The 24,850-nt window shown below is 42.5% G+C and overlaps 1 protein-coding gene across 1 annotated transcript in view; it reads left to right on the top strand.

The window, feature by feature from the left end:
* Window positions 1-6,285: 6,285 nt before the first annotated feature.
* Window positions 6,286-24,850, top strand: part of LOC309569526 (uncharacterized protein C14orf132) — a 111,606-nt gene continuing 93,041 nt past the window's right edge. Inside the window, exon 1 of the mRNA XM_082275391.1 lies at window positions 6,286-6,689. Coding sequence (XP_082131517.1) covers window positions 6,663-6,689 — 27 coding nt within the window. The 5' untranslated portion in view covers window positions 6,286-6,662. The remainder of the gene's footprint in view (window positions 6,690-24,850) is intronic.

The raw sequence follows: 24,850 nt of genomic DNA, 5'->3' as shown, positions 1-24,850 counted from the left end.
TTACCACATATATAAAGTCACTCTAGGAACCAGCTTGCTAATTGTGTGTATTTACTGGCTGAAATAAGACCTTCCACACATGATGAGTCATTGAGGTTGGGAATGGTATCTCAGCATATCTCTTACATGACAACTGACGTGGAACTATTTCTGCAGCTGAAAATCCACACCATATAAGAAACGCAGGAGCGTTACAGATTGAACGAACCTAAAAAATGGATTCAGCAGAAATAACCACTCAGGTGACACAATTAAAACAGCAAGTATCTGCGTTAATACACGCACTTGCTGAATTAAAAGAAGACAATCAGGCTCTGTCGCAGCAGGTAATTAGACTGACACAACTTACCTCTGCTCAGTCCCCTGAACCCAAGATAAATCCCCCTTTGGTATTTACAGGCGATCGCAAAAAAATTCGCGAATTTAAAAACGCATGTGAGTTACTTTTTTTGCTAAAACCTCGTACCTACCTTACTGATCACATTAAGGTTTGTACTATTATTTCTTACCTATCAAGCGATCCTCGAGCCTGGGCAGATTCTCTTTTTGAGAAAAACGACCCGCTTCTCAACTCCTATGCCTTGTTCCTGGCAGAGCTCACTAGCCTATATGATGACCCCAATAGGCAGAGTACTGCTGATCTTCAGTTAAGATCCTTGAAACAAGGAAGGAGGCCTGTAGAAGACTTTGTCGCGGAATTCAAGAGATGGACCCTTGATTCAGAATGGAATGATGCATCTCTGAAAACCTAATTTAGGCTTGGCCTATCAGAAGCCGTTAAGGACGAGCTCGCCCGAGCGGATCTGCCAAAAACCCTGGATGCATTAATACAACTCAGTATTACCATAGATAGAAGACTACGAGAAAGAAAGGCTGAAAAGATGGGAATGCCATTATCCGTTTCCTCTCGGATTCCGGCCGTTTACCCCGTTCCTATGGAGATAGGAACCATACGCCCACCGCTATCAACTATGAAAAAAGCCAAAAGACGAAATGAAAATCTCTGCTTGTACTGTGCATCCCCGGATCACAAGATAAACGTCTGTCCCCTAGTCAACAAAAAGAAGGGTGAGTGTTCACATGTCTCTCTAGGAGGATTGACAACTTCATTCACTAACCCCTACATTTCTGTTTTTTTGACATTACAGTGGGACCAGAACAGGATTACTACTAAGGCCATGATTGACACAGGATCTTGTGGAAATTATATGGATATATGTTTTGCTGCTTTAAATAAAATTCCTATTATTTCTAAACTCAAACCTGTCTCAGTAAGTCTTATTACCGGTGTTCCGTTATCCTCTGGTCCGATCACCGATCAGACACAAGCACTTCTAGTCACTATTAACGAGTCTCATAGGGAGACTTCTACCTTCGATTTAATACCATCACCCCACTTTCCCATTGTGTTGGGACTTCCCTGGTTGCACACACACCAACCAACCATAGATTGGAAGAAACGGTCCTTGACCTTCCCTTCTTGTTATTGCGAGGAAACGTGTAACCTCCCGTTTTCCGGGAAGATTCTGTCTGTAGTGACAGATGAGATTGCACCACTATGTTATCAGGATCTTTCTGAGGTTTTTCTTGAGAAAAATGCTCAAGCATTACCTCCTCATCGAGACTATGATTGTAGCATTGATCTACTCCCAAATAGCAAATTGCCGTTCGGTCATGTTTATCCTCTTTCACAGGATGAACTTGCCCATCTCAAAACCTATTTGGATGAGAACTTGGAAAAAGGTTTTATTAGACCTTCCACTTCTTCCACAGCAGCAGGACTCTTTTTTGTTCGCAATAAAGATTCAAGTCTCAGACCTATCATCGACTACAGGAAATTGAATGCTATCACAATAAAAGATCGCTATCCTCTACCACTTATCCCTGAGCTCATTGAGCAGGTGCGTGGAGCTACCTATTTTTCAAAATTAGACCTGAAAGGAGCATACAATCTCATTCGAATCCGTGATGGACACGAGTGGAAGACTGCGTTCAGAACTAGATACGGATTGTTCGAGTATCTTGTGATGCCATTCGGCCTATGCAATGCCCATGCAGTTTTCCAACGATTTATAAACGATATTTTTAAAGACTTAATAGATGTCTGTGTTGTGGTATATCTGGACGATATACTTATATATTCACGGACCCTGTCTGAACACATAAGACATGTAAGACTTGTATTATCGAGATTGCTTGCACATAATCTTTATGTGAAGCTGAAGAAATGCTTGTTCCATAAAGATGAGGTACTCTTTCTAGTCTACATCATATTCAAAACAGGAATCGAGATGGACATGAGTAAAATATCCTGCATTCAGGATTGGCCTACACCAACTACACGCAAGGCGCTACAGCGATTCCTGGGATTTTCAAATTTCTACAGGAAGTTCATAAAAAACTTTTCTGCTATTGTGAGACCCCTCACACAGCTCACTAGCATAAAAATACCATTTAAATGGTCAGAAGAAGCAAATAAGGCTTTTCACTTGTTAAAGACAAGGTTTACTTCCGCTCCCATATTACGCCATCCAGACCCATCCCTCCAATACATTCTGGAGGTAGATGCGTCAAACCTGGCAGTAGGAGCAATACTCTCCCAACGACCAACCCACACTTCACCACTTCATCCAGTCGCCTTTTTTTCTAAATCCCTGAGCAGTCCCGAGATAAATTACCCCGTGGGTGAGAAGGAACTGCTTGCTATAAAATTGGCTCTGGAGAATTGGCGACATTTACTCGAAGGCACCCAATTACCAATAATTATATACACAGACCACAAAAACCTCCAATATCTTCAGACTAGCAAAACTCTCTCGCATCGACAGGTACGATGGTCACTATTCTTTCTAAGGTTTAACTTCCTAGTGACCTACACACCTGCAGATAAGAACAAAAAGGCGGATGCACTATCACGACTAACTGAAGAAAATTACTTTGAAATTCCTTCCGTCCCTATAATACCTCACAAACGCATTATTGGAGTTGTCCGTTCCTTGAAGGAAGAGGTTCTGCATGGTATAAGGTTGGATTCACCCCCACCACAACTAAATACCGATGCAGAAGGCTTCCTCTACTACAACGACAAACTTTACATACCACCTACCCTACGCACCAAGATCTTGGAATTATCACATGATGTGCCTATGGCAGGACATATGGGTATGACAAAGACTTTCAATTTGATTTCTCGGCAATTCTGGTGGCCTGACATGAAAACATCTATACAAAAATTCGTCTCTTCATGCAATGTCTGTGCCAGGTCCAAAATTGACACTACGAGGCCATCCGGCCTACTATGCAGTCTACCAATACCCCAAACTCCATGGGAGGTTCTGTCATTGGACTTCATCGTAGAATTGCCTCCTTCCAAAGGATTTAATACCATCTTGGTGTCAGTGGACCATCTGACAAAGATGGCACATTTCATTGCTATTCGCAGACTACCTTCGTCCAAACAAACGGCAGAACTCCTGATGAAACATGTCTTCAGATTACATGGTATCCCAAAAACTCTTTTGTCTGACCGTGGATCCCAATTTATTTCTAAATTCTGGCAAGAACTATGTCGCATACTACGGATTGAGCGGAAGCTCACTTCTCCTTACCATCCGCAGACCAACGGACAGACTGAAAGAGTCAACCAATGCATCGAGCAGTATTTACGTTGTTACACTTCTTACCAACAGGATGATTGGTTGGATCTTCTCCCCCTGGCAGAATTTGCCTACAACAACGCAACTCACAGTACAACCAAGCAGAGTCCGTTCTACTTGAACTATGGGTTCCATCCCTCTATTCTCCCTCCACGCATCCTTCCTTCAAATAACCCAGTAGCCTCAGACTATCTTTCCCAAATAAAGGATTCTCTGGGTTTACTAAATACTACCATTGCACACGCTCACAGTCAACAAAAGAAGTACTATGATCTTCATAGAAGACCTTCTCCACAGTACACTATCGGGGACCTCGTTTGGCTCTCAACAAAAAACTTGAGACTGAAGATCCCTAGCAAAAAGCTTGGACCTCTGTTCTTGGGACCTTTCCCAATCAAGAAACTTATTGGAAAAGCTGCAGTGCAGCTTACATTGCCAATGGACCTAAAAATCCATCCCATTTTCCATGTGTCGCTACTAAAACCCCATGTTCCGGACCAAGGAATAAGGCCTAATATTCCACCTCCCCCTCCTGTACAAGTTGAAGGTGGAGAAGAATACGAGATAAAAGAGATTCTGGATTCTCGTATCTACAGAAGAAGACTTCAGTACTTGGTTAGATGGAAGAACTATGGGCCCCAAGACGACACCTGGCTAAACACCTCTGACATACATGCCCCTAGATTAATCCGCAATTTTCATGCGAGATACCCAGACAAACCAGCTCCAGAGGCCTTCAGGAGCAGGCCTTAAAGGGGGGGTATTGTAATGTTCCGGTACCTTTGGTACCCTAAATTACACTTTCCACAAGTGTATGCGCCCTACCATTTACTTTTGGAAAGGTGCGCATACACCTTTAAGACTGGAGCTGTCATCACTCAGCGCCGGACTAGATGGCTATTTAAGGCGTCGGCTCTCACTCACATGTGTTCGTTCAAACACCCTTATCTGGATGCTAACCTTGCTTGAAGCTTCCATGCTTGCAAGCTTACTTCGCTGACGGAACCTCGCTGCGCTGATCCCTGTATCCCGCTACTGGATCATCCGCCTCTCCTGAACCACCCTTCGGCTGTATCGCTAATAGTGCTAAGTACCCTGCAGGGGAATTCTCTATAAACTTATACTAAGCTTACACTATCTAGCTCTGCATAGTAGAGACTGTTTATCACATCTGCATAAACTAGATTGCTAGCTCTTGAGACTACTGCTACTTTTCTGCACTGGGTTGATCTCTTTTGTATGTCCACCTGCTATTCTATCATCTGCTATCATACAACATTGTTAAACCTTCCTGCATCCATCTGCTACTGTCTCACCTTCAAGTGTCTATCACCTACCACCTCCACTCAACCTATCCCTCAAACCTTCATCATTGTGTTACCACATATATAAAGTCACTCTATGTGTGTATTTACTGGCTGAAATAAGACCTTCCACACATGATGAGTCATTGAGGTTGGGAATGGTATCTCAGCATATCTCTTACATGACAACTGACGTGGAACTATTTCTGCAGCTGAAAATCCACACCATATAAGAAACGCAGGAGCGTTACACCAGCCTGCTGCAGTAAATGGTTAATATATAGACACTTATCTATCTAGGGAGCCTGCGATGTTGGCACCCCAGCTAATTTTTGGATCGGCTGCTGGATGCTGCCGCCACCATTCATTCTAATGGAAACCACCGACATTCACTCCAAGGGAAACCGGAAATGAAGCCTTTCGGCTTCACACCCAGTACCCTAGTGCGCATGTGCAAACGCGCTGCGCATTCTTATTGGCTCGGCGGTGGGGGAAGGAGAAAGGGGACAGAATTTACGAGGGACAGCACTGCAGTGCTGACTCCTGGAAGTGGGAAAGGGTACCTGTCAAAAACAGGTACCCGTTCCCCGCTTAAAGGTGCCAAATGTGGCACCAGAAGGGGGAGGAGGAAGCAGATGAGTGGAACCACTTTAACCACTTGCAGAATGCCAGCAGTACATATACTGCGGCAGGTCGGCTCTTTCCTGCGAAACAATGTAACTGTACGTCACTTCACGGGACCACGCGTGCGCCACTGGAGGCATGGGCATGCACCCATTCTCCATAGGGGAAGCTGATCTGCGGGTCTGGGGGCCCCGATTGCCGTATCGCAAAAAATGGCCTCATCATTAAGGGGGTAAAACCTTCCGGGTTCAAAAATCCTGTTATGGTGTGTCATTGTTGTAAAAAAAAAAAATCTGAAAGAAGAGTATATTAGGGAATGTGAAGTATATTTAATGTATTATTTCCTTCAAATAAGCAAACCGGCGGCCAGATTAGAAATCACACTATTTTTATATGTTTTTTTTTTTTTTAATTCTTCCGGCAGCTTCTAAACCCCAACATGACTCTTAAGTGAAATTGCAATTGACGGTCACCAACTTTTCAATACCGACCGCATCTGCCTGAAACTTCCCTGTCAGTACTGCTGCTCATTCATTCCGTCCCTGAGGAGCATTGGTTGCCATAGGAACACAGTTAACTATCACATCACTTTATAAATGAATCTCAAACCAGGGCTCGCCGCACATTTTATTCCGTCGTCGAGCTTAGAATCTGTGTCAGGGGTCTCCAACTGCAAAACGAGAGAGAGAGAGAGGAAAAAAAAACAATTAAAAGATGAGCTAATCCGTCAGACCCAGCTTTCCTTTGCTCAGATTGGAGGGCTCAGTCTTCGCAGTACCACCTAGGAGAAAAGCCTCGGTAGGAAAGGGTTAACGGTGGATGGCACCGCGCTGCCACTTAAACGAGAGGCTTACCCCGATTCTGCCCGAACGCAGAAGCAGAGCGCGCTCTTGTCTGGTCAACGGTGGCCAAGGGGAAGCAGACGCCAAGGAGATGTCATGAAAAAGCAGCTTGGATTAATTGGGTCCCTTTACCGGAACGCTCTCCGGAGCCTTCCCCGCGCCTCCAAGCCCCCTGGAAGATGAACACAGCTGATCAGATTCTGTAGACGGCGTACGGTCCACCGCTACCACGTACCATGGATCTTTCCTTTATGGCCGCTCAGGTAAGATACATTGATTAAGTATCCTTGTTTTTACCTCCGATACAATTTTTAGGTATCCTTTTGCAACTGGTGGTACATTGATTAAGTATCCTTGTCTTTACCTTTGATACAATTTTTAGGTATCCTTTTACAACTGGTGGTACATTGATTAAGTATCTTTGTTTTTACCTCTGATACATTCTTTATGTATCCTTGTCTTTACCTTTGATACAATTTTTAGGTATCCTTTTACAACTGGTGGTACATTGATTAAGTATCTTTGTTTTTACCTCTGATACATTCTAAGTATCCTTTTGCAACTGGTGATACATTGATTAAGTATCTTTGTTTTTAACTTTGATACAATTTTTAGGTATCCTTTTACAACTGGTGGTACATTGATTAAGTATCTTTGTTTTTACCTCTGATACATTCTTTATGTATCCTTGTTTTTACCTTTGATACAATTATTAGGTATCCCTTTGCAACTGGTGATACATTGATTAAGTATCCTTGTGTTTACCTCTGATACAATTTTTAAGTATCCCTTTGCAACTGGTGGTACATTTATTAAGTATCTTTGTTTTTACCTCGGATACATTCTTTAAGTATCCTTTTGCAACTGGTGATACATTGATTAAGTATCCTTGTTTTTACATATGATACAATTTTTAGGTATCCTTTTACAACTCGTGGTACATTTATTAATTGTCTTTGTTTTTACCTCTGATACATATTTTAGGTATCTTTTTACTTAATATATTTATTGTGTATACTTGTACCTAATTTTTGCCTTAGATACATTTATTAAGTATCCTTTTTATCTGTGATATATTTATTAGGTATCCCTGTACCTAATCTTTGCTTGAGATAGATTTATCCAGTATCCTTTTACTTAAGTATCTTTTTTACCTAATATATTTATTATGTATCCTTGTACCTAATCTTTGCTTGAGATACGTTTATTGAGTATCCTTTTTATCTGTGATAAATTTATTATGTATCCCTTTATTTAATCCTTGCTGGGGATACATTTAGCAATTATCCTTGTGCTTAAGTATCCTTTTACCTAATATATTTATTAAGTAGTTTTGTAACTAATTCTTGCCCGAGTCATATTTATTAAGTATCCTTTTACCTAATATATTTATTAAGTAGCTTTGTAACTAATCCTTGCCCGAGTCATATTTATTAAGTATCCTTTTTACCTGTGATATACATTAGGTATTCCTGTTTTTACCTCTCATACTCCTATTAAGTATCCTTGTAACTAATCCTTGCCTATGATACATTTTTAAGTATCCTTTATCGTGATACATTTATCAAGTATCCTTGTTTTTAACCTGTAGCTCAACTGTATTTTATTGGCAATACCATTTCCCCAGCGAGGATAAAGAGGAGGTTTTGCTTAACCTTGCTCTGGATCAACAGTTTTTAGAACTCTCTTTGACAACAGGATGAACCTGGTGGACCCGTGTCAATTTTTTCCCCTTCTCATTTATATTACTGATTACTTTTTTTAAGGTGATTTGCTTTAACTTATTATTGTTATTATACAGAATTTATATAGCGCTAACAGTTTGTGCAGCACTTTACAAAATGGGAGACAGTACAGTTCCAATAAAATTCAAGAGTGAGAAAGAGATGAAGACGGTTCGAATGGCAGGAAAGTTAAACTGACTTCATATATAACAATAAACTTATCCAAAAAATTTATCTGCTTGTAGATACATACATTTTGTAAGTATCCTTTTTACCTGTGATATACATTGGGTATTCCTGTTTTTACCTCTCATACTCCTATTAAGTCTCCTTGCACCTAATCCTTGCCTATGATAGGTTTTTATGTATCCTTTGTATTGTGATACATTTATCAAGTATCCTTGTTTTTAACCTGTAGCTCAACTGTATTTTATTGGCAATACCATTTCCCCAGCGAGGATAAAGAGGAGGTTTTGCTTAACCTTGCTCTGGATCAACAGTTTTTAGAACTCTCTTTGACACACAGGATGAACCTGGTGGACCTGTGTCAATTTTTTCATTTTCATTTATATTACTGATTACTTTTTCAACGTGAACTGCAATAACCACTTGCCGCCAGCCCGCCGCATACCATTTCCCCAGCAAGGATAAAGAGGAGGTTTTGCTTCCTTTTTTGTTTTTTGGTTTTTTCTTCCCTGCAAAGAAAATGCATAGTGTGCTAGTATGCATCACATACTAGCACATTATGTGACACTTACCTCCAAAGGAAGCCCTCGTCGTCCCCGCTGTCAGCCACGTCCATCTTCTAACATCTTCCTTCCTGGTTTGCGACTCCAGCTGTGCTACTGGCCGGGAGCCATGTGACGTCACTCCCATACATGCGTGCGGGCGCGGCCGGTCATGGCACAGAGCTCTGAAGAAGCGGCACAGGCGGCTGTTTCTTCAGAGCGCATGCGCCAATAAACGTCATGCCCATGCGCCGATAAATGGTGCAAGTTTAGGAGATATTTACCGTACCTATAGGTAAGCCTTATTAAAGGCCTACCTATAGGTAAAAGTTCTAGGAGTGGGTTTACAACCACTTTAACCTTGCTCTGGATCAACAGTTTTGAGAACTCTCTTTGACAACAGGATGAACCTGGTGGACCCGTGTCAATTTGTTCATTCTAATTTACATATAGTTTGTGAGGTTGAAAAAAGACATCAGTCCATCCAGTTCAACCTATGATGTGTGTGTGTTTGCTGTTAACCGTACATTGCATACCCCTGCATGTTGTACATTGTATACCCCTGTATGTGGTACATTGTATACCCCTGTATGTGGTATATTGTATACCCCTGTATGTGGTATATTGTATACCCCTGTATGTTGTACATTGTATACCCCTGTATGTTGTTGTCTTTAAGGCGCCCATCTAATAGTTTTTTTAAACTATCGATGCTCCCTGCTGATACGACTGCTTGTGGAAGCGAATTCCACATCCTTACTGCTCTAACAGTGAAGAACCCCTTACGTATTTTAAGGTTAAACCATTTTTCCTCTAGTTTTAGTGAGTGGCCCCGTGTCTTATTGTATTCCCTTTCTCTGAATAGTTTGTTCCTTATGCTAGGGTCGCCAGTACAGTATTTGTACATGGATATCATATCCCCCCTCAATCGTCTCTTCTCCAGAGAGAATAAGTTCAGTGCTTGTAGTCTTTTCTCATAGCTGATGTCCTCCATTCCCCTAATTACTTTTATTGCCCTTCTCTGAACTCTCTCCAGTTCCAGCACATCCTTCCTGAGGACCGGTGCCCAGAACTGGACGGAATACTCCAGATGTGGCCGGACCAGAGTCTTGTAGAGTGGGAGAATAATCTCTATATTTTTGGAGTGAATCCCCTTTTTTATACATCCCAGTATTCTGTTGGCTTTGCTTGCAGCAGCTTGGCATTGCATGCCACTGACAAGCCTGTTGTCCACTAAGACCCCCAGGTCCTTTTCCATCTTAGATTCACCCAGAGCCCCCCCCCCCCCTAGTGAGTAGCCTGCTTTCGTGTTTCTGACGCTCAAGTGCATTAGTTTACATTTTACAATTTATATTACTGATTACTTATTTAACCACTTGCCGACCGCCGTCAGTATATTTACTGTGGCAGTCAGCCGATCCTGGGCAAACCTTCGTTGTACTGCGTCGCTCGTCCAGGAGCCTGTAGGGGGCAAACGCACGCCACCGGAGGGGTGCTCCCACCCCCGCTCGTTCACGGCATTCCCGTGCGTGTGACCGGTGGCTCCGATGTCCGCCGGCCACTCACGATCCCGCTCAGGAGAGGGAGAAAGGCAGACGGCTGATGTAAACAAAGCCGTCTGTCATTCTCTCTGATGTAAAGGCAGAGACTATACCATCCTGCTATGTAGGATCGTATGTCTCTGTGGTTACATCACAAGCCACGCCCCGTGACAGTTAGGAACACGCCCCTAGGGATACATTTAACCCACTGATCACCAATAAAGTTAACCCATTTCCTGCCAGTGTCATTTTTACAGTAACAGTGCATATTTATAGCACTGATTACTGTAGTAATGTCACTGGTACCCCCAAAAGTGTCAACAATGTCAGTCAAGGGTCCGATCTGTCCGCCACAATGTCGCAGTCCCGCAAAAAAAAAAAAAAAAAAAAATCGCAGTTCGCCGCCATTACTAGTTAAAAAAAAAAAAAACAATAAAAATGACATAAATCTTTCCCATAGTTAGTAAACGCAATAACTTTTGCGCAAACCAATCAAAATACGCTTATTGCGATTTTTGTTACCAAAATTATCTAGCAGAAAACAAATTGGCCTAAAATGTTAAAAAATTTGGATTTTTAAATTTTTTTGGGGAATTTCATATAAAAAATGTGAAAAATATTGTTATTTTTTCAAAATTGTCGCTCTTTTTTTGTTTATAGCGCAAAAAATAAAAAATCGCACAGGTGATCAAATACCACCAAAAGAAAGCTTGGTTTGTGGGAAAAAAAGGACGTCAATTTCGTTTGGATACAGCATTGCACGACCGCGCAATTGTCCGTTAAATTCATGCAGTGCCGAATCGCAAAATAGGCCCTGGTCTTTGAGCAGCCAAATCCTCCGGGGCTAAAGTGGTTAACGTGAACTGCTTTAAATTGTTATTGTTATTATACAGAATTTATATAACGCCAACAGTTTGCGCAGCACTTTACAAAATGGGAGACAGCACAGTTCCAATAAAATTCAAAAATGACTAAGAGATGGAGATAATTCAAATGGCAAGAAAGTTACACTGACTACATATATAACAAAAATCTGGCTGCTTGTAGATACATACATTTATTAAGTATCCTTGTACCTAATCCTTGCCTATGATACGTTTTTAAGTATCCTTTGCACTGTGATACATTTATTAGGTATCCTTGTTTTTAACCTGTAGCTCAACTGTATTTTATTGGCAATACCATTTCCCCAGCGAGGATAAAGAGGAGGTTTTGCTTAACCTTCCTCTGGATCAACAGTTTTTAGAACTCTCTATGACAACAGGATGAACCTGGTGGACCCGTGTCAATTTTTTCATTCTCATTTATTTATATTATTGATTACTTTTTCAACGCGAACTGCTTTACCCACTTTTTTTATTTTATTTATTAATTATTGTTCTCGCGCTGGCGATCGCGGCAATACCTCACATGTGTGGTTTGAACACTGTTTTCATTTGCGGGTGCGACTTACGTATGCGTTTTCTTGTGTGTGCTAGCTCACAGCGACTGGGGGTGCTTTAAAATGTTTTATTTTTTTTCTATACATTTTATTTAATTTTTTATTTTTAGCACTGTTGTTTTTTTATTTTTTAAATCTGATCACTTTTATTGCTGTCATAACTGGAATGTAAACATCCCTTGTGACTGTAATAGGCAGTGACAGGTACTCTTTATCAGTGGCGTAGCGTGGGTTGTCAGCACCCGGGGCAAGGCAAGTAATTTGCGCCCCCTACACAAACCTACTAGACCACTACACAGACCTACCCCCCCATACACTGACACCTACACTGACCCCCCTTCACTTACCCCCACTACACTGACGCATACGCTGACCCCCCATACACTGACCCCTACACTGACTCCCCCTTACATTTCTATACACTGACCCCCCATACACTAACACCCCCTACACTGACACCTATACAGACCCCCCTACACACTGACCCCTACACTAACACCTATACTGACACCCCCTACACTGACAGCTACACTGACACCTATACTGACCCCCCTTACATTCCCACATACACTGACCCCCAATACACTGACCCCTACACTGACTCCCCCTACATTTTCACATACACTGACCCCCTACACTGACCCCTACACTAATAGCTATACTGACCCCCCTACACTGACCTCCCCCATACACTGACACCTATACTGACCCCCCTACACTGACCGCCACATACACTGACACCCCTACATTTCCACATACACTGACCCCCCTACACTGATCCCCCCCCATACACTGACACCTATGCTGACCCCCCTACACTGACACACCCACCTCTACACTGACCCCCCCCATACACTGACACCTACACTGTCCCCCCCATACACTGACAGCTACACTGACACCTATACTGACCCCTTACATTCCCACATACACTGACCCCTACACTGACCCCCACTACAATGACCCCTACACTAATAGCTATACTGACCCCCCCATACACTGACACCTATACTGACCCCCCTACACTGACCGCCACATACACTGACACCCCTAAATTTCCACATACACTGACCCCCCCTACACTGATCCCCCCCCCCCATACACGGACACCTATGCTGACCCCCCTACACTGACACACCCTCCTCTACACTGGCCCCCCCCCCCCCAATACATTGACATCTACACTGACCCCCCCGTACACTGACAGCTACACTGACACCTATACTGACCCCCTTACATTCCCACATACACTGACCCCTACACTGACTCCCCCCTACATTTCCACATACACTGACCCCCCACTACACTGACCCCTACACTAATAGCTATACTGACCCCCCCATACACTGACACCTATACTGACCCACCTACACTGACCGCCACATACACTGACACCCCTACATTTCCACATACACTGACCCCCCCTACACTGATCCCCCCCCCCATACACTGACACCTACACTGACACCTATGCTGACCCCCCTACACTGACACACCCTCCTCTACACTGACCCCCCCCCATACATTGACACCTACACTGACCCCCCCCCGTACACTGACAGCTACACTGACACCTATACTGACCCCCTTACATTCCCACATACTCTGACCCCCCCATACACTGACACCTACACTGACCCCCTCCCTCCCTCACTCCCTCCCTCCCTCCCATGTCCACTTCCCCTGCACTGACACCTATGCTGACCCCCCTACTACACTGACACCCCCCCCCCCACTTCCCTGGGCCCTGGGGGCTGGCAAGACATCACTTACCTTGTACTGTGCCAATACACTGGTGACTCGAGGAGGGGAGAGACAGCATGTTTGTGGCCGACCAGACAGCAGGGGGAGACTCCAGAAGCGGTGCTGCACATGCACCGAGCCACAGACTGGCATCTTCATCCATGACCAGCCCCGCCCCCTGGCCGCATGACACCTTCAGCGGTCCGCTGCTCGTCTTGCACAAAGCGGCGGCCACTGAGCCAAGAGGTGGAGTGCGGGCGGGCGCCGGGCGGGCAACTTCAGAATAAAGGGACACTTTGATCCCGCCAATTGCGGGCGTGGGATGCGCCCCCCTAAATGTTGCGCCCGGTGCCAGTGGCCCCCCCTGCACCCCCCACGCTACGCCACTGCTCTTTATGGAGGGATCGGAGGTCTAAAAGACCCCAAACCCCTCCACTGCACTTTAATGTATTCAAAATGCCGAAATCTGCATTTTTGAATACGGACAGTTTTTTTTAATTCAGCCCTGTCAACCGCTGAGTAAACCGGAAGTGACGTCATGACACCGCTAACAGGTTACTGCATCGGAGACCCGATCAAAGCAAAATCCGGCTTTGTTCGGGACTCCAACCAGCCTGCGGACGTGCCGGTGTTGTAAAATTTTGTCGGACCCGTGAAAAAAATCGGACCTCGTCACTTCCGGTTACAGAGCATCACAAAACAGCTGATGGGAGTCGTCCGTGAGCATGCGCAGAAGACATTTTTCGAGGTTTGGCAAAAATTATAACAGACAGCGGACAGCTGATTGAGAGGAGGCCGTGTAATAAATGCAGGGCTTAAGCGACTCATTCTGTTTTATTATCTTTAGTAATTATCGTATTATTTATCCTTAGGATTTCATTACATTTAGTATTTCTTATTTTGCATTATAGAAATACTAAATGTTATGAAATCCTAAGGATAAATAATCCGATAATTGCTAAAGATAATAAAACAAGGAGTCGCTAAAGTCCTGCATTTATTACACGGCCGCACCTCCATCCCGCCTCCTCAATTCAGCTCTGCAGATGACGCGGCGGTGTCTTCCGTCCCACCTCCTCTCATTCAACTGCCCGATATTAGTTTACCAAACCAAGATAATGTCTTGTGCGCATGCGCACTTGAGACTCCCATCACCGGAAGTGACGAGGTCCGATTTTTTCAGGGGTCCGAGAAAATTTTAGAACACCGGCTGGTTGAATCAATGTACCTGTACATCGACTCAGAGAAATGGATGTACTGGGATGATGCCTGCAGCAGCAGACATGTCGGCTGGTTGCTTGGGTCTCCCGGTGGCACAGGAGACCCGGGACAGAGCCGCGGAAGGCGGTGGAAGGGGGGAAGACCCATTCCCGCCCGCTGGGATAACGGCCGAGCGGCAGCTAAGCTAAGACGCCACTTCCGGGTTATTACATCAGAGACCCGATCGATTCGGCTTTGTTCGGGACTCCAAAGTCCCCCCCCCCTCCGCGGCTCTGTCTTGGTTTCATGTCCCACCGGGAGACCCGAGCAACCAGCCGACACGTCTGCCGCTGCAGGCATCATCCCAGTACAACCACTTCTCCGACACCGACGTACAGGTATATCGATTCGCGGGAAGTGGTTAATATTTTGTGAAAAATTATAATCATCTTAGTCATTTACTATAATAATACCAACAATATTAAGTTATTATTAAATAATATAAAAATATTATTAAAAATTATATATATATATATATATAATTTAAATATATTTTAAATATACAGTAGTAAATAATATCCAAATATGATAAAATTATATATATATATTGGAGAGGTATTGGGCGGGAATATAACATATCCACCGGGTGTGGGACTAAAAACCAGGTGAAATTCCCAAAAAGGTGGACTTTAAAGGGCTGGTATAGCATTAGTGAGCAACAAAGAGATAAAAAATATATATAAATTTATTGAACATTGAAGGGTATCTCTCTATTGAACCACCAATAGAGATACCCTTCAATGTTTTCAACATGGATGAATTGTCAATACACCAATATGCTTTTCTCCATGTTTGATTTTTGATTTATGCTGCTAGCTACCACATGTGAAATTTGTATGTGTTTTTTCTATATGTTTAAACAACTTTCAATAAATTTATATATATATTTTATCTCTTTGTTGCTCACTAATGCTATACCAGCCCTTTAAAGTCCACCTTTTTGGGAATTTCACCTGGTTTTTAGTCCCACACCCGGTGGATATGTTATATTCCCGCCCAATACCTCTCCAATTCCTCAATCATTAACAGGATGTGGGCTTGGTTTAGTAGTTCCTTGATCTGACTGTATATAACTTTCTTCTCATACAGTATATATATATATATATATATTATAATTAGAATAATAAATAATATACAAATGTTTGTATATTATTTACTACTATATTTAAAATATATATATGTATATATATATATATATATATATATATATACCTGTGTATGAGAAATCAGGTGCGCTAACCCAAATGAAGTGGTACAACATACAAAAAAGTGTATAAACCAAATCACTTATGTCTAAGTGAAGTATGGGAAAATCAAATCCAAAACGGTGAAAAAACAGAATTCAATTCAAAAATGCAAACTAGTGGATCACCAGTGAACAACAATATGAACGTCCATAACAATAAATAAAACAGTCCATAACGTGAAAATGCAAATATCGTGCTGTGAACATAAACTCTGGACGGTGCAAAACTGTGTTAGGAAGGTTCAGGGTCCCGCCACCAGCTTAGCCTCTTACCAAAGACTGGAAATAAAAGGGCATATATGGATATAACCGCTCCGGGGGTCATGCAGCTTGTGAAAGGATTCCCAGAAACTCAGGTGACACTCTAACACACTCGTGATCCCTGGACTCTTACCGGTGTAACGTGAGAATTACCTACCCCGTGAGAAAAACCTACCCTCGTCATTTCCGGCCAGGAACAGCTGAGCAGCGCAGCAGTGCGCATGCTCACAGACCCGGATACCTATAGGAACAGATGAGGAGCTGTGTAGTGCGCATGCGCACTAGCATGAATTGATGAGGGTGTCCGTGAAAAAAACCTACCCACGCGGCGGGTACATTAAAACAGCTGGGCTAAAATACGAGTAATCTCCGCTCCTGACCCTGTGACTTCCCTCATCTTGGCTAGTAAATATAAAAGCGGCTGGCGGGTCCGTGAATTATGTTTTCATACACCCGCCGCCGCTTTTATATTTACTTGCCGAGATGAGGGAAGTCACAGGGACAGGAGCGGAGATGACTCATATTGTAGCCCAGCTGTTTTAATGTACCCGCCGCGTTACACACACTGAGGGTGAACCGGAAGTGACGAGGGTAGGTTTTTCTCACGGGTAGGTAATTCTCACGGAACACCGGACAAAGCCAAACAAGGAGCCTGGAATGGTGATAGGAGATGACCCTGCCAGAAATCGCTGAACTCTGGATGGCTGCTGTAACTTCCTATATCAAAGACGTACAACGCCAAACAAAGAGCCTAGGATGGTGATAGGAGATGATCCTGCCAGGAATAGCTGGACTCTGGATGGCTGCTGTGACTTCCTGTGTAGGAGACCTTCATTACAATAATCAGAAACTGCAACCAGCAGCTCAGACTTTAACCTCAGAGGAACCCTTGAACTTTCAGGTCTCAGGGAACTTTTTCCAGAAAACAATTATATATCAGGAGCCCCTTCACAGATCAGAGTTGTCCGCTCTGTACTCACAGATCCTCCTTCTTCTCCCCAGTAATATAAGTCACATGACAAGGGCTTATGTTCACAGCACGATATTTGCATTTTCACTTTATGGACTGTTTTATTTATTGTTATGGACGTTCATATTGTTGTTCACTGGTGATCCACTAGTTTGCATTTTTGAATTGCATTCTGTTTTTTCACCGTTTTGGATTTGATTTTCCCATACTTCACTTAGACATAAGTGATTTGGTTTATACACTTTTTTGTATGTTGTACCACTTCATTTGGGTTAGCGCACCTGATTTCTCATACACATTCATTACATTCATTCTAAGGTAGCAGCACACCCAAGTTGAATCAGCGCACTTTCCTTCACATCATATATATATATATATATATATATATATACCTACCTACCTATATTTGTATATTATTTACTACTATATTTAAAAAAACACACATATATGTATATATATATATATATATATATATATATATATATATATATATATATATATATATATAGTAGTAAATAATATACAAATATTATTAAATATATATATATATATATATATATATACACACACATCTATCTATTCATTATTCATCTAATCATTATTAAAGAATGTGTTGTAAAAAAAAAAATAATTATCTATTTTTGCATTTTTGCAAATATAGTTCATATATATATATATATATATATATATATTATTTTTTAAATTATTTAATAATATTTGTATATTATTTATTATTTTATATATATATATATATATATATATATATATATATATATAAATATAATATTTGTATATTATTTTATTATATATATATATCCATCTATATATATATATATATATATATATATATATATATATATATATATATATATATATAGATGGATATATATATATATATAGATAGATAGATAGATAGATAGATAGATGTGTGTGTATATATATATACATACATATATATATATATATATATATATATATATATATATATATATATATACACACACACACATATATCTATCTATCTATCTATCTATCTATCTATCTATCTATATATGTATATATATCCATCTCTATATATATATATATATATATATATATATATATATATATATATATATATATATATATATATATTATAAATAAAATAATAAGTAATATAAAAATATTATTAAATAATTAAAAAAGTAAGATATATATATATATAACTAAAATATATGAACTATATTTGCAAAAATGCAAAAATAGATAATTAGTTTTTTTTTTTACAACACATTCTATAATAATGATGGCCATTGGCCAATAGAAAGTAGAACTGTGCAACTGGCTACAGCAACCAATTAGCTTGAGTTTTATATCGCTTTTAAGCAGTTAGAAGAATGAAAGGCTGTCCCCGATTGGTAGATCGCTGAGCTGTGCACAATACTTTAGAAGCAAAGCACAATCACACACGCAGCATGTCACTTTAAGGTCATCATTAACGATGCTTTCATTTAAATCCTTCAATTAAGTAATGACTGCCAGCACTTCGAGCTCCCTGTAATCAAATCAAATATTTCAAGCCCACACCAGGGGCCACCCCCGCCCACACAAGTCTTACTGGATGATAACAACATAAATTATGCAAAAATGGGTATGAAAAGAAAATTTGAAGAAGATGAAATGGCGCGGCATTACTATTTCATATAATACTTTAGAGCTGTAAGTGGAATCTGTTGGAGAGGAAAGCGAGCTTTGACACACAGCTGTGCACTGATTGGATGATGTCTCCATTGAGGTTTATTGATGTCCAGATTAATGTTAGAGTGGGATTCAGAATTCAGAATAGGAGCGACCATGTTGAATAATTATCTGCAGCAGTTAGGTGCAGAAAGGCCCCCAGAGCTTAGGACCCCTCGCAGGTTTTCCCTATGGTGTCCGAGCAAATACATCCAAGTGCTTCTATATATTTAGAAATCGTGGTTCTCCCGCACTACAAGTCCCAGCATGCGCTCCCCGTGAGATGTTAGTGGTCAAATGCATCTGCAACAACCAGAGCTGGGACAAAGTTACATAGAGCCTAGGGCGAGTGTGCCAAACTGTGCTCCCTCCCCCCACCCCAAGATGTATGAGCATTATGTGTCAGTAAAAATCCCCCGCCCTCCCGTCTGAACACTCCCCCTTCACCGGGGCTTAGATGTTCTTTTGAAGTGATACTAAACACACACTGTTTAATTTACATTGTCCCTTCTAGTTCCGTATATGGATGATGGCACTGTAATTATTTTAATAATGATATAAAAAAAAAAATAAACAATAAGTACAATTTTTCTAATCGATACCCAGCTGTCACGTGACCCAGCTCTCTCCCAGCCTGTCTGGCAGGGAAACATAAGCAGGAGGAGCTTCTGGTCCTCTCCTGCTGGTCACATGTTTTGGAATACAAAATAAAAAAATTAATAATTTATCAATAAACTGTTGTAAATCATCATACAAATATATATTTGAAATCAAAACTTTATTATTTTTTGGCAATAACATGGTGTGGGCGGATTTCTGAGTGTCATGCCCCTCCAGCCTGCGTCTTAGAAAAAGAGGGAGGTGAGGACTTCATTATCTACATGTAATACCCCACCCCCATTGTGTTTAGCTGGTTAGTGGGCATGGAGGAGGAGGGAGGGAGTGGGCTGTCATTTTCCACTCTGTATACGCCCACATGTGTGACTCTGTAGTCACGTGGGCTGCTCAGATGTGATAGGGAGGAAATGCTCAGCATAGAAACTCAGTGAAAACTGAGCATGTGCAGAGTTGCTACCACAGCTGCAAAATCCCTAATTGGGGCCATGGACAGAAGGGGGAGATAGAGAGCAGCAGGATCAACCAGGTTTTTTGTAGAATACAGAAAACGATTCTCATAGTGGCTGAGTGAGTATAAACAGCTTATAATACACCATTTATTGATTGATTTTTTTATGATGTGAGTTTAGTGATACTTTACGACTGAAGTTTCTGTGATGAGAGCGTGCTCCCTGCACCCTCCCAGCACAGTGACTGAACCACCATAGACTCTAGTCTCTAGTTGTCAGGACCCGAATCATCTGCTGGTGGCAATGTGGTTCCCAGAGATGAAAGTTGTAGTTCTGGTGTCCACCAGCGGGTGTCTTCCAGTAACCAGCAGATTCCAGTATTCCAATTCCGACTGGTGCTGGCTGCTGGGAGGGTATTTAGTCCCTCCTCTATCAGTACTTCCCACTTCAGTGTTTTACTCTGCTAGCCAGATACTGCTTGGCATTTATACTAACTCTGCTCCTGATCTTGCTTTTGCCTTGTACCCAGTATCGGGACAAGATAATCCAGTGCCCGAAGATGCCAAATTTCACCCTTCCACCCCCTTTTCATTATGTGCAAGCTTAGAAGGAGGAGGAGGGAGAGAGAGAGCACAGCCACTTCCAGCACTGGGCTAACAGAAGTCTTGATCTGCTGTCAGTACTTCTGTCAGCCTTACAGTATAGTAGAAAGAACTTGCAGCTCCCCTATCCCTACAATCAGTGCCGGGACGAGGTCATCTAGAGCCCAGTGCAAACATGCGAAACTGTGCCCCCCCCATGATGTATGAGCACTGTGTCAGCAAAAATCCCCCCTCAAAAACACAGGAGCACTAATCTTCAGCTTACCCCATAAGCATAAATTCCCCCTCCTCCCAGTGAAAATCTGCCCCCTGCTGAAATCCCCCCTCTCAGTACAAATATTTCCCCCCTCCAAAAAAAGAAATCACTCCTCCTAGCACAAATTCTCTACCCCTAAAATTTCCCCTGCTAGTACAGTGCTTCTCCCCCCCCCCCCACATACACTTTAAAGCGGAGTTCCACCCGAAATTTATACTTACCTCCATCTTCTCGCTCCCGGTCACCTGAAAAACAAATGGATAATCGCAATTTTTTTTTTTTTCACTTACCTTTTAGAGAAAATATACTCACCTTACTTCCTTCTTCCTCCCCTCGGCGGCCACGGCGATTCGTCACTTCCTGGCTTTTGCAATGATTCCTGGGAGCTGAACGTCATCGCTCCCAGGAATCATTGCGCCTGCACCGGCCCCGACGTCAGTTCCGGGGCGCGCGTCATTCCCTTCTAAACAGCTTCTGGGCATGCCCAGAAGCTGTGGAGGGATGACGCGCGCGACCCGGAAGTGACGTCGGGGCCGGTGCAGTGCATCGTGGGACCGAAGAAGGAGGAAGAGGACGCGGAAGAGGATCGCGCTGGCTTCAAGCTGCCCACACCCGAGATGGCAGCGCTGGAGAAGACAATTTCAAGGTAAGTATTTCTCCTGAAAGGTAAGTGCAACCCGGGACAGATCAGAGGCTATCCATTGTGGAATGTGCTAGCCCTGACTGTCCCGGGGGTATTTTTATAAAAAAATGTATAACTAGGGTGGAACTCCGCTTTAAATACCCCTCCCAGAGCAAATTTTCCCTAAATCCCCCTTCCTACCATGACATACCCCCTACCTTATAAATAGACCTGATCTGACGGCCATTTTACATTCTGCCTTTTGTCAGTGTAGGGAGAGGTTTGCTGTGTGAAGCAGGGACAGATTGTCAGTGACACAAATTGCTAGCTAATAGGTCCACAAAAGTCCTTTCAAGGACTGGTATTTGGTATAGGTGTACTATTGTTTGGTGTGCAGTATATAGGGGTGTAATACACTTATAATATACTTTCTAATATAGAAAGCCTATTATAGTGGATTTGTATTGTGCAGCAGTTCTGCAGCGATACTACAACTACAAAGAGTGACAAATTAGAAAAAAGTATTATAACTGGTGTGATAGACCAGTGGCCCCCCAAAACAACAGATTGAAGCGGGGTGTTATATAACAATATACTTTCATAATAGTGTATTTGGGTACTGCAGAAATGTTGCCTCTTTCGCTGCGTTAACTCTGCTACACACAGTGACATTTTTTTTTATAACTGCCTAATGTACCTCCAGCCACAGAATACATAGTTCTTTGCTGTCAGGTGAACGCCTGTTGGCTAATTTTTGGGGCCTGTACTGGACGACACTTACTTCTGTATCCTGTGAATGCCTAATGTACCTCCAGCCATCAAATACTACGTTCTTAGCTGTCAGGTAAACCCATGTGGTCTAATTTTTGGGGCCTATACAGGCCGACACTTACTTCTGTATCCTGTGAATGCTTAATGTACCTCCAGCCACCAAATACTACGTTCTTTGCGGTCAGGTAAACCCATGTGGGCTAATTTTTGGGGCCTTTCATGGCCAACAGTTACTTCTGTATTCTGTGAATGTCCAATGTACCTCCAGCCACCAAATACTACGTTCTTTGCTGTCAGTTAAACCCATGTGGGCTAATTTTTGAAGCCTGGAGTGGCCGACACTTACTTCTGTATCCTGTGAATGCCTAATGTACCTCCAGCCACAGAATACAAAGTTCTTTGCTGTCAGGTGAACTCCTGTTGGCTAATTTTTGGGGCCTGTACTGGCCGACACTTACTTCTGTATCCTGTGAATGCCTAATTTTTAAGACTGGAATTGAAAATCAATGGGTCTGTAAACGTTCCGCTAAATTGTGGAATGGATGAGGACCTATTTAAAGATGTGTAAATGGACCCTATATGTATTAGACATGTATTTACCGGCTGCTGTCAGTTAAAACCCGAAAACCGAGCAATATTACAAAAAAAAAAAAAAATGTCATATAGCAGAATGTTAAATACACAATTTTACAGCCCTTGCTGCATATGTGATAAAAACAAGCTTAAAATACTTCAATAATTTTTAGGCTTTGAAAAAACACCCATTTTTGGCAATACCCTCCATCTGGGGCCTCTGCTGCATTAGTCATTGATTGAGGTGAGGAGGGAAAGCTTGTTGATGGAGCTGGGGAGGGAAGGCTCATTGAAGGAAGCGGGGAGGGAAGGCTCACTGATGAAGGTGGGGAGGGAAGGCTCAATGATGGAGGTGGGGAGGGAAGGCTCAATGATGGAGGTGGGGAGGGAAGGCTCACTGATGAAGGTGGGGAGGGAAGGCTCACTGATGAAGGTGGGGAGGGAAGGCTCACTAATGAAGGTGGGGAGGGAAGGCTTAATGATGGAGGTGGGGAGGAAAGGCTCATTGATGGAGGTGGGGAGGGAAGGCTCAATGATGGAGGTGGGGAGGGAAAGCTTGTTGATGGAGCTGGGGAGGGAAGGCTTAATGATGGAGGTGGGGAGGGAAGGCTCAATGATGGAGGTGGGGAGGGAAGGCTCATTGATGGAGGTGGGGAGGGAAGGCTCATTGATATAGATGGGGCGCACAGGCTCATTGATGAGGATGGGGAGGGAGAGGTGGTTTGTGAAGTCCGATCAAATAGAAGAGCTACTGGAGCTGAAGCAGGTGAAAAATTGAATGCTGGTTCTGATAGGAAGGTGTCAGAACACACAGAGCATCGCACTTTGTTTTATATGGGGCTGTGTAGCCTCAGACCAGTCAGGGTGCCCATGCTGACCCGTGTCCACTGTCAAAAGTGCCTAAAATTGCTGAGTGCTGAGTTTCTGAGGCACATGAGCCTCAGAACTGGTCCATGGAGCAATGGAAGAAGCTGGACTGGTCTGATGAATTTAATAATGGTTTGAGCAACACAACAACGAGTTGACTTGGCCTCCAAATTCTCCAGATCTCAATCCAATCTAGCATCTGTGGGGTGTGCAGGAGCCTGATTGATGGAGGCCCACCATACAAATTACAGGATATGCTACCAGTGGCTTGGTGCCAGATACCACTGCATACCTTCAGGGGTCTAGTGGAGTCTATGCTTTAAAGGGTTATGGTGGGTGGTCATAATGGCATGGCTGATCGGTATATTACATTTTGGTTTTTGGGGCTCTGATACACTTTAAAAGTGTTTTTTGTTATATTATTTTACTGCTTGACTGGTTAGCACTTTTTCTTTGCAGAGTTTAGGTCTTGGTGGGCTTCATGCCCACTGGGGACGCTATCTGCATGGCATTTGTATGTACAGTATATGAGTCGTTTTTTTTTCAACTTAGCAGTAGGTAATTAGCATTATATTAAATTGGTCTCTTCTGAATTTCCTGTTCTGCCATGGCCAGCACCAAGCCAATAACTGAGAGGCCCAGGAGCCCAGATAGCAGCCATAAATAGTTGCCAGAAATGCTCAGCAGAGGGGACTAGTTTCCATTCAATGTGGGACATGATTGGTCACTAGAGGCCACTCTTCTTCATATTCTGTTTCCAGCCAAGACACAACTGTTCTCCTAGCCTTTGGGTATGGCAGATTATCTTTACTTGGCATGTTAACCTATGAGTGCAGAGCAGCCATCCATTACATCCAAGGTCATAACAAAATCTTGGGGCTACATATATGCATTGTACTCTAAAGCAAGTCAAAGGCAGTATGCTTTCACAGGGTGTTTAGATGCTTTGAATTGCTTCTGAGTTGCCTCGGTGTGCCTTTGTATTGCTCAATGAATGGCTTAATTGGTTTCTCATTTATAGTGACTTGTTTTGGTA

This window comes from Pelophylax lessonae (genome assembly GCF_965119305.1).
Source record: "Pelophylax lessonae genome assembly, chromosome: 13".
Lineage (NCBI taxonomy): Eukaryota > Metazoa > Chordata > Amphibia > Anura > Ranidae > Pelophylax > Pelophylax lessonae.
Note: the sequence above shows the minus strand (reverse complement) of the source record. Positions and strands in the feature narration are given on the sequence as shown.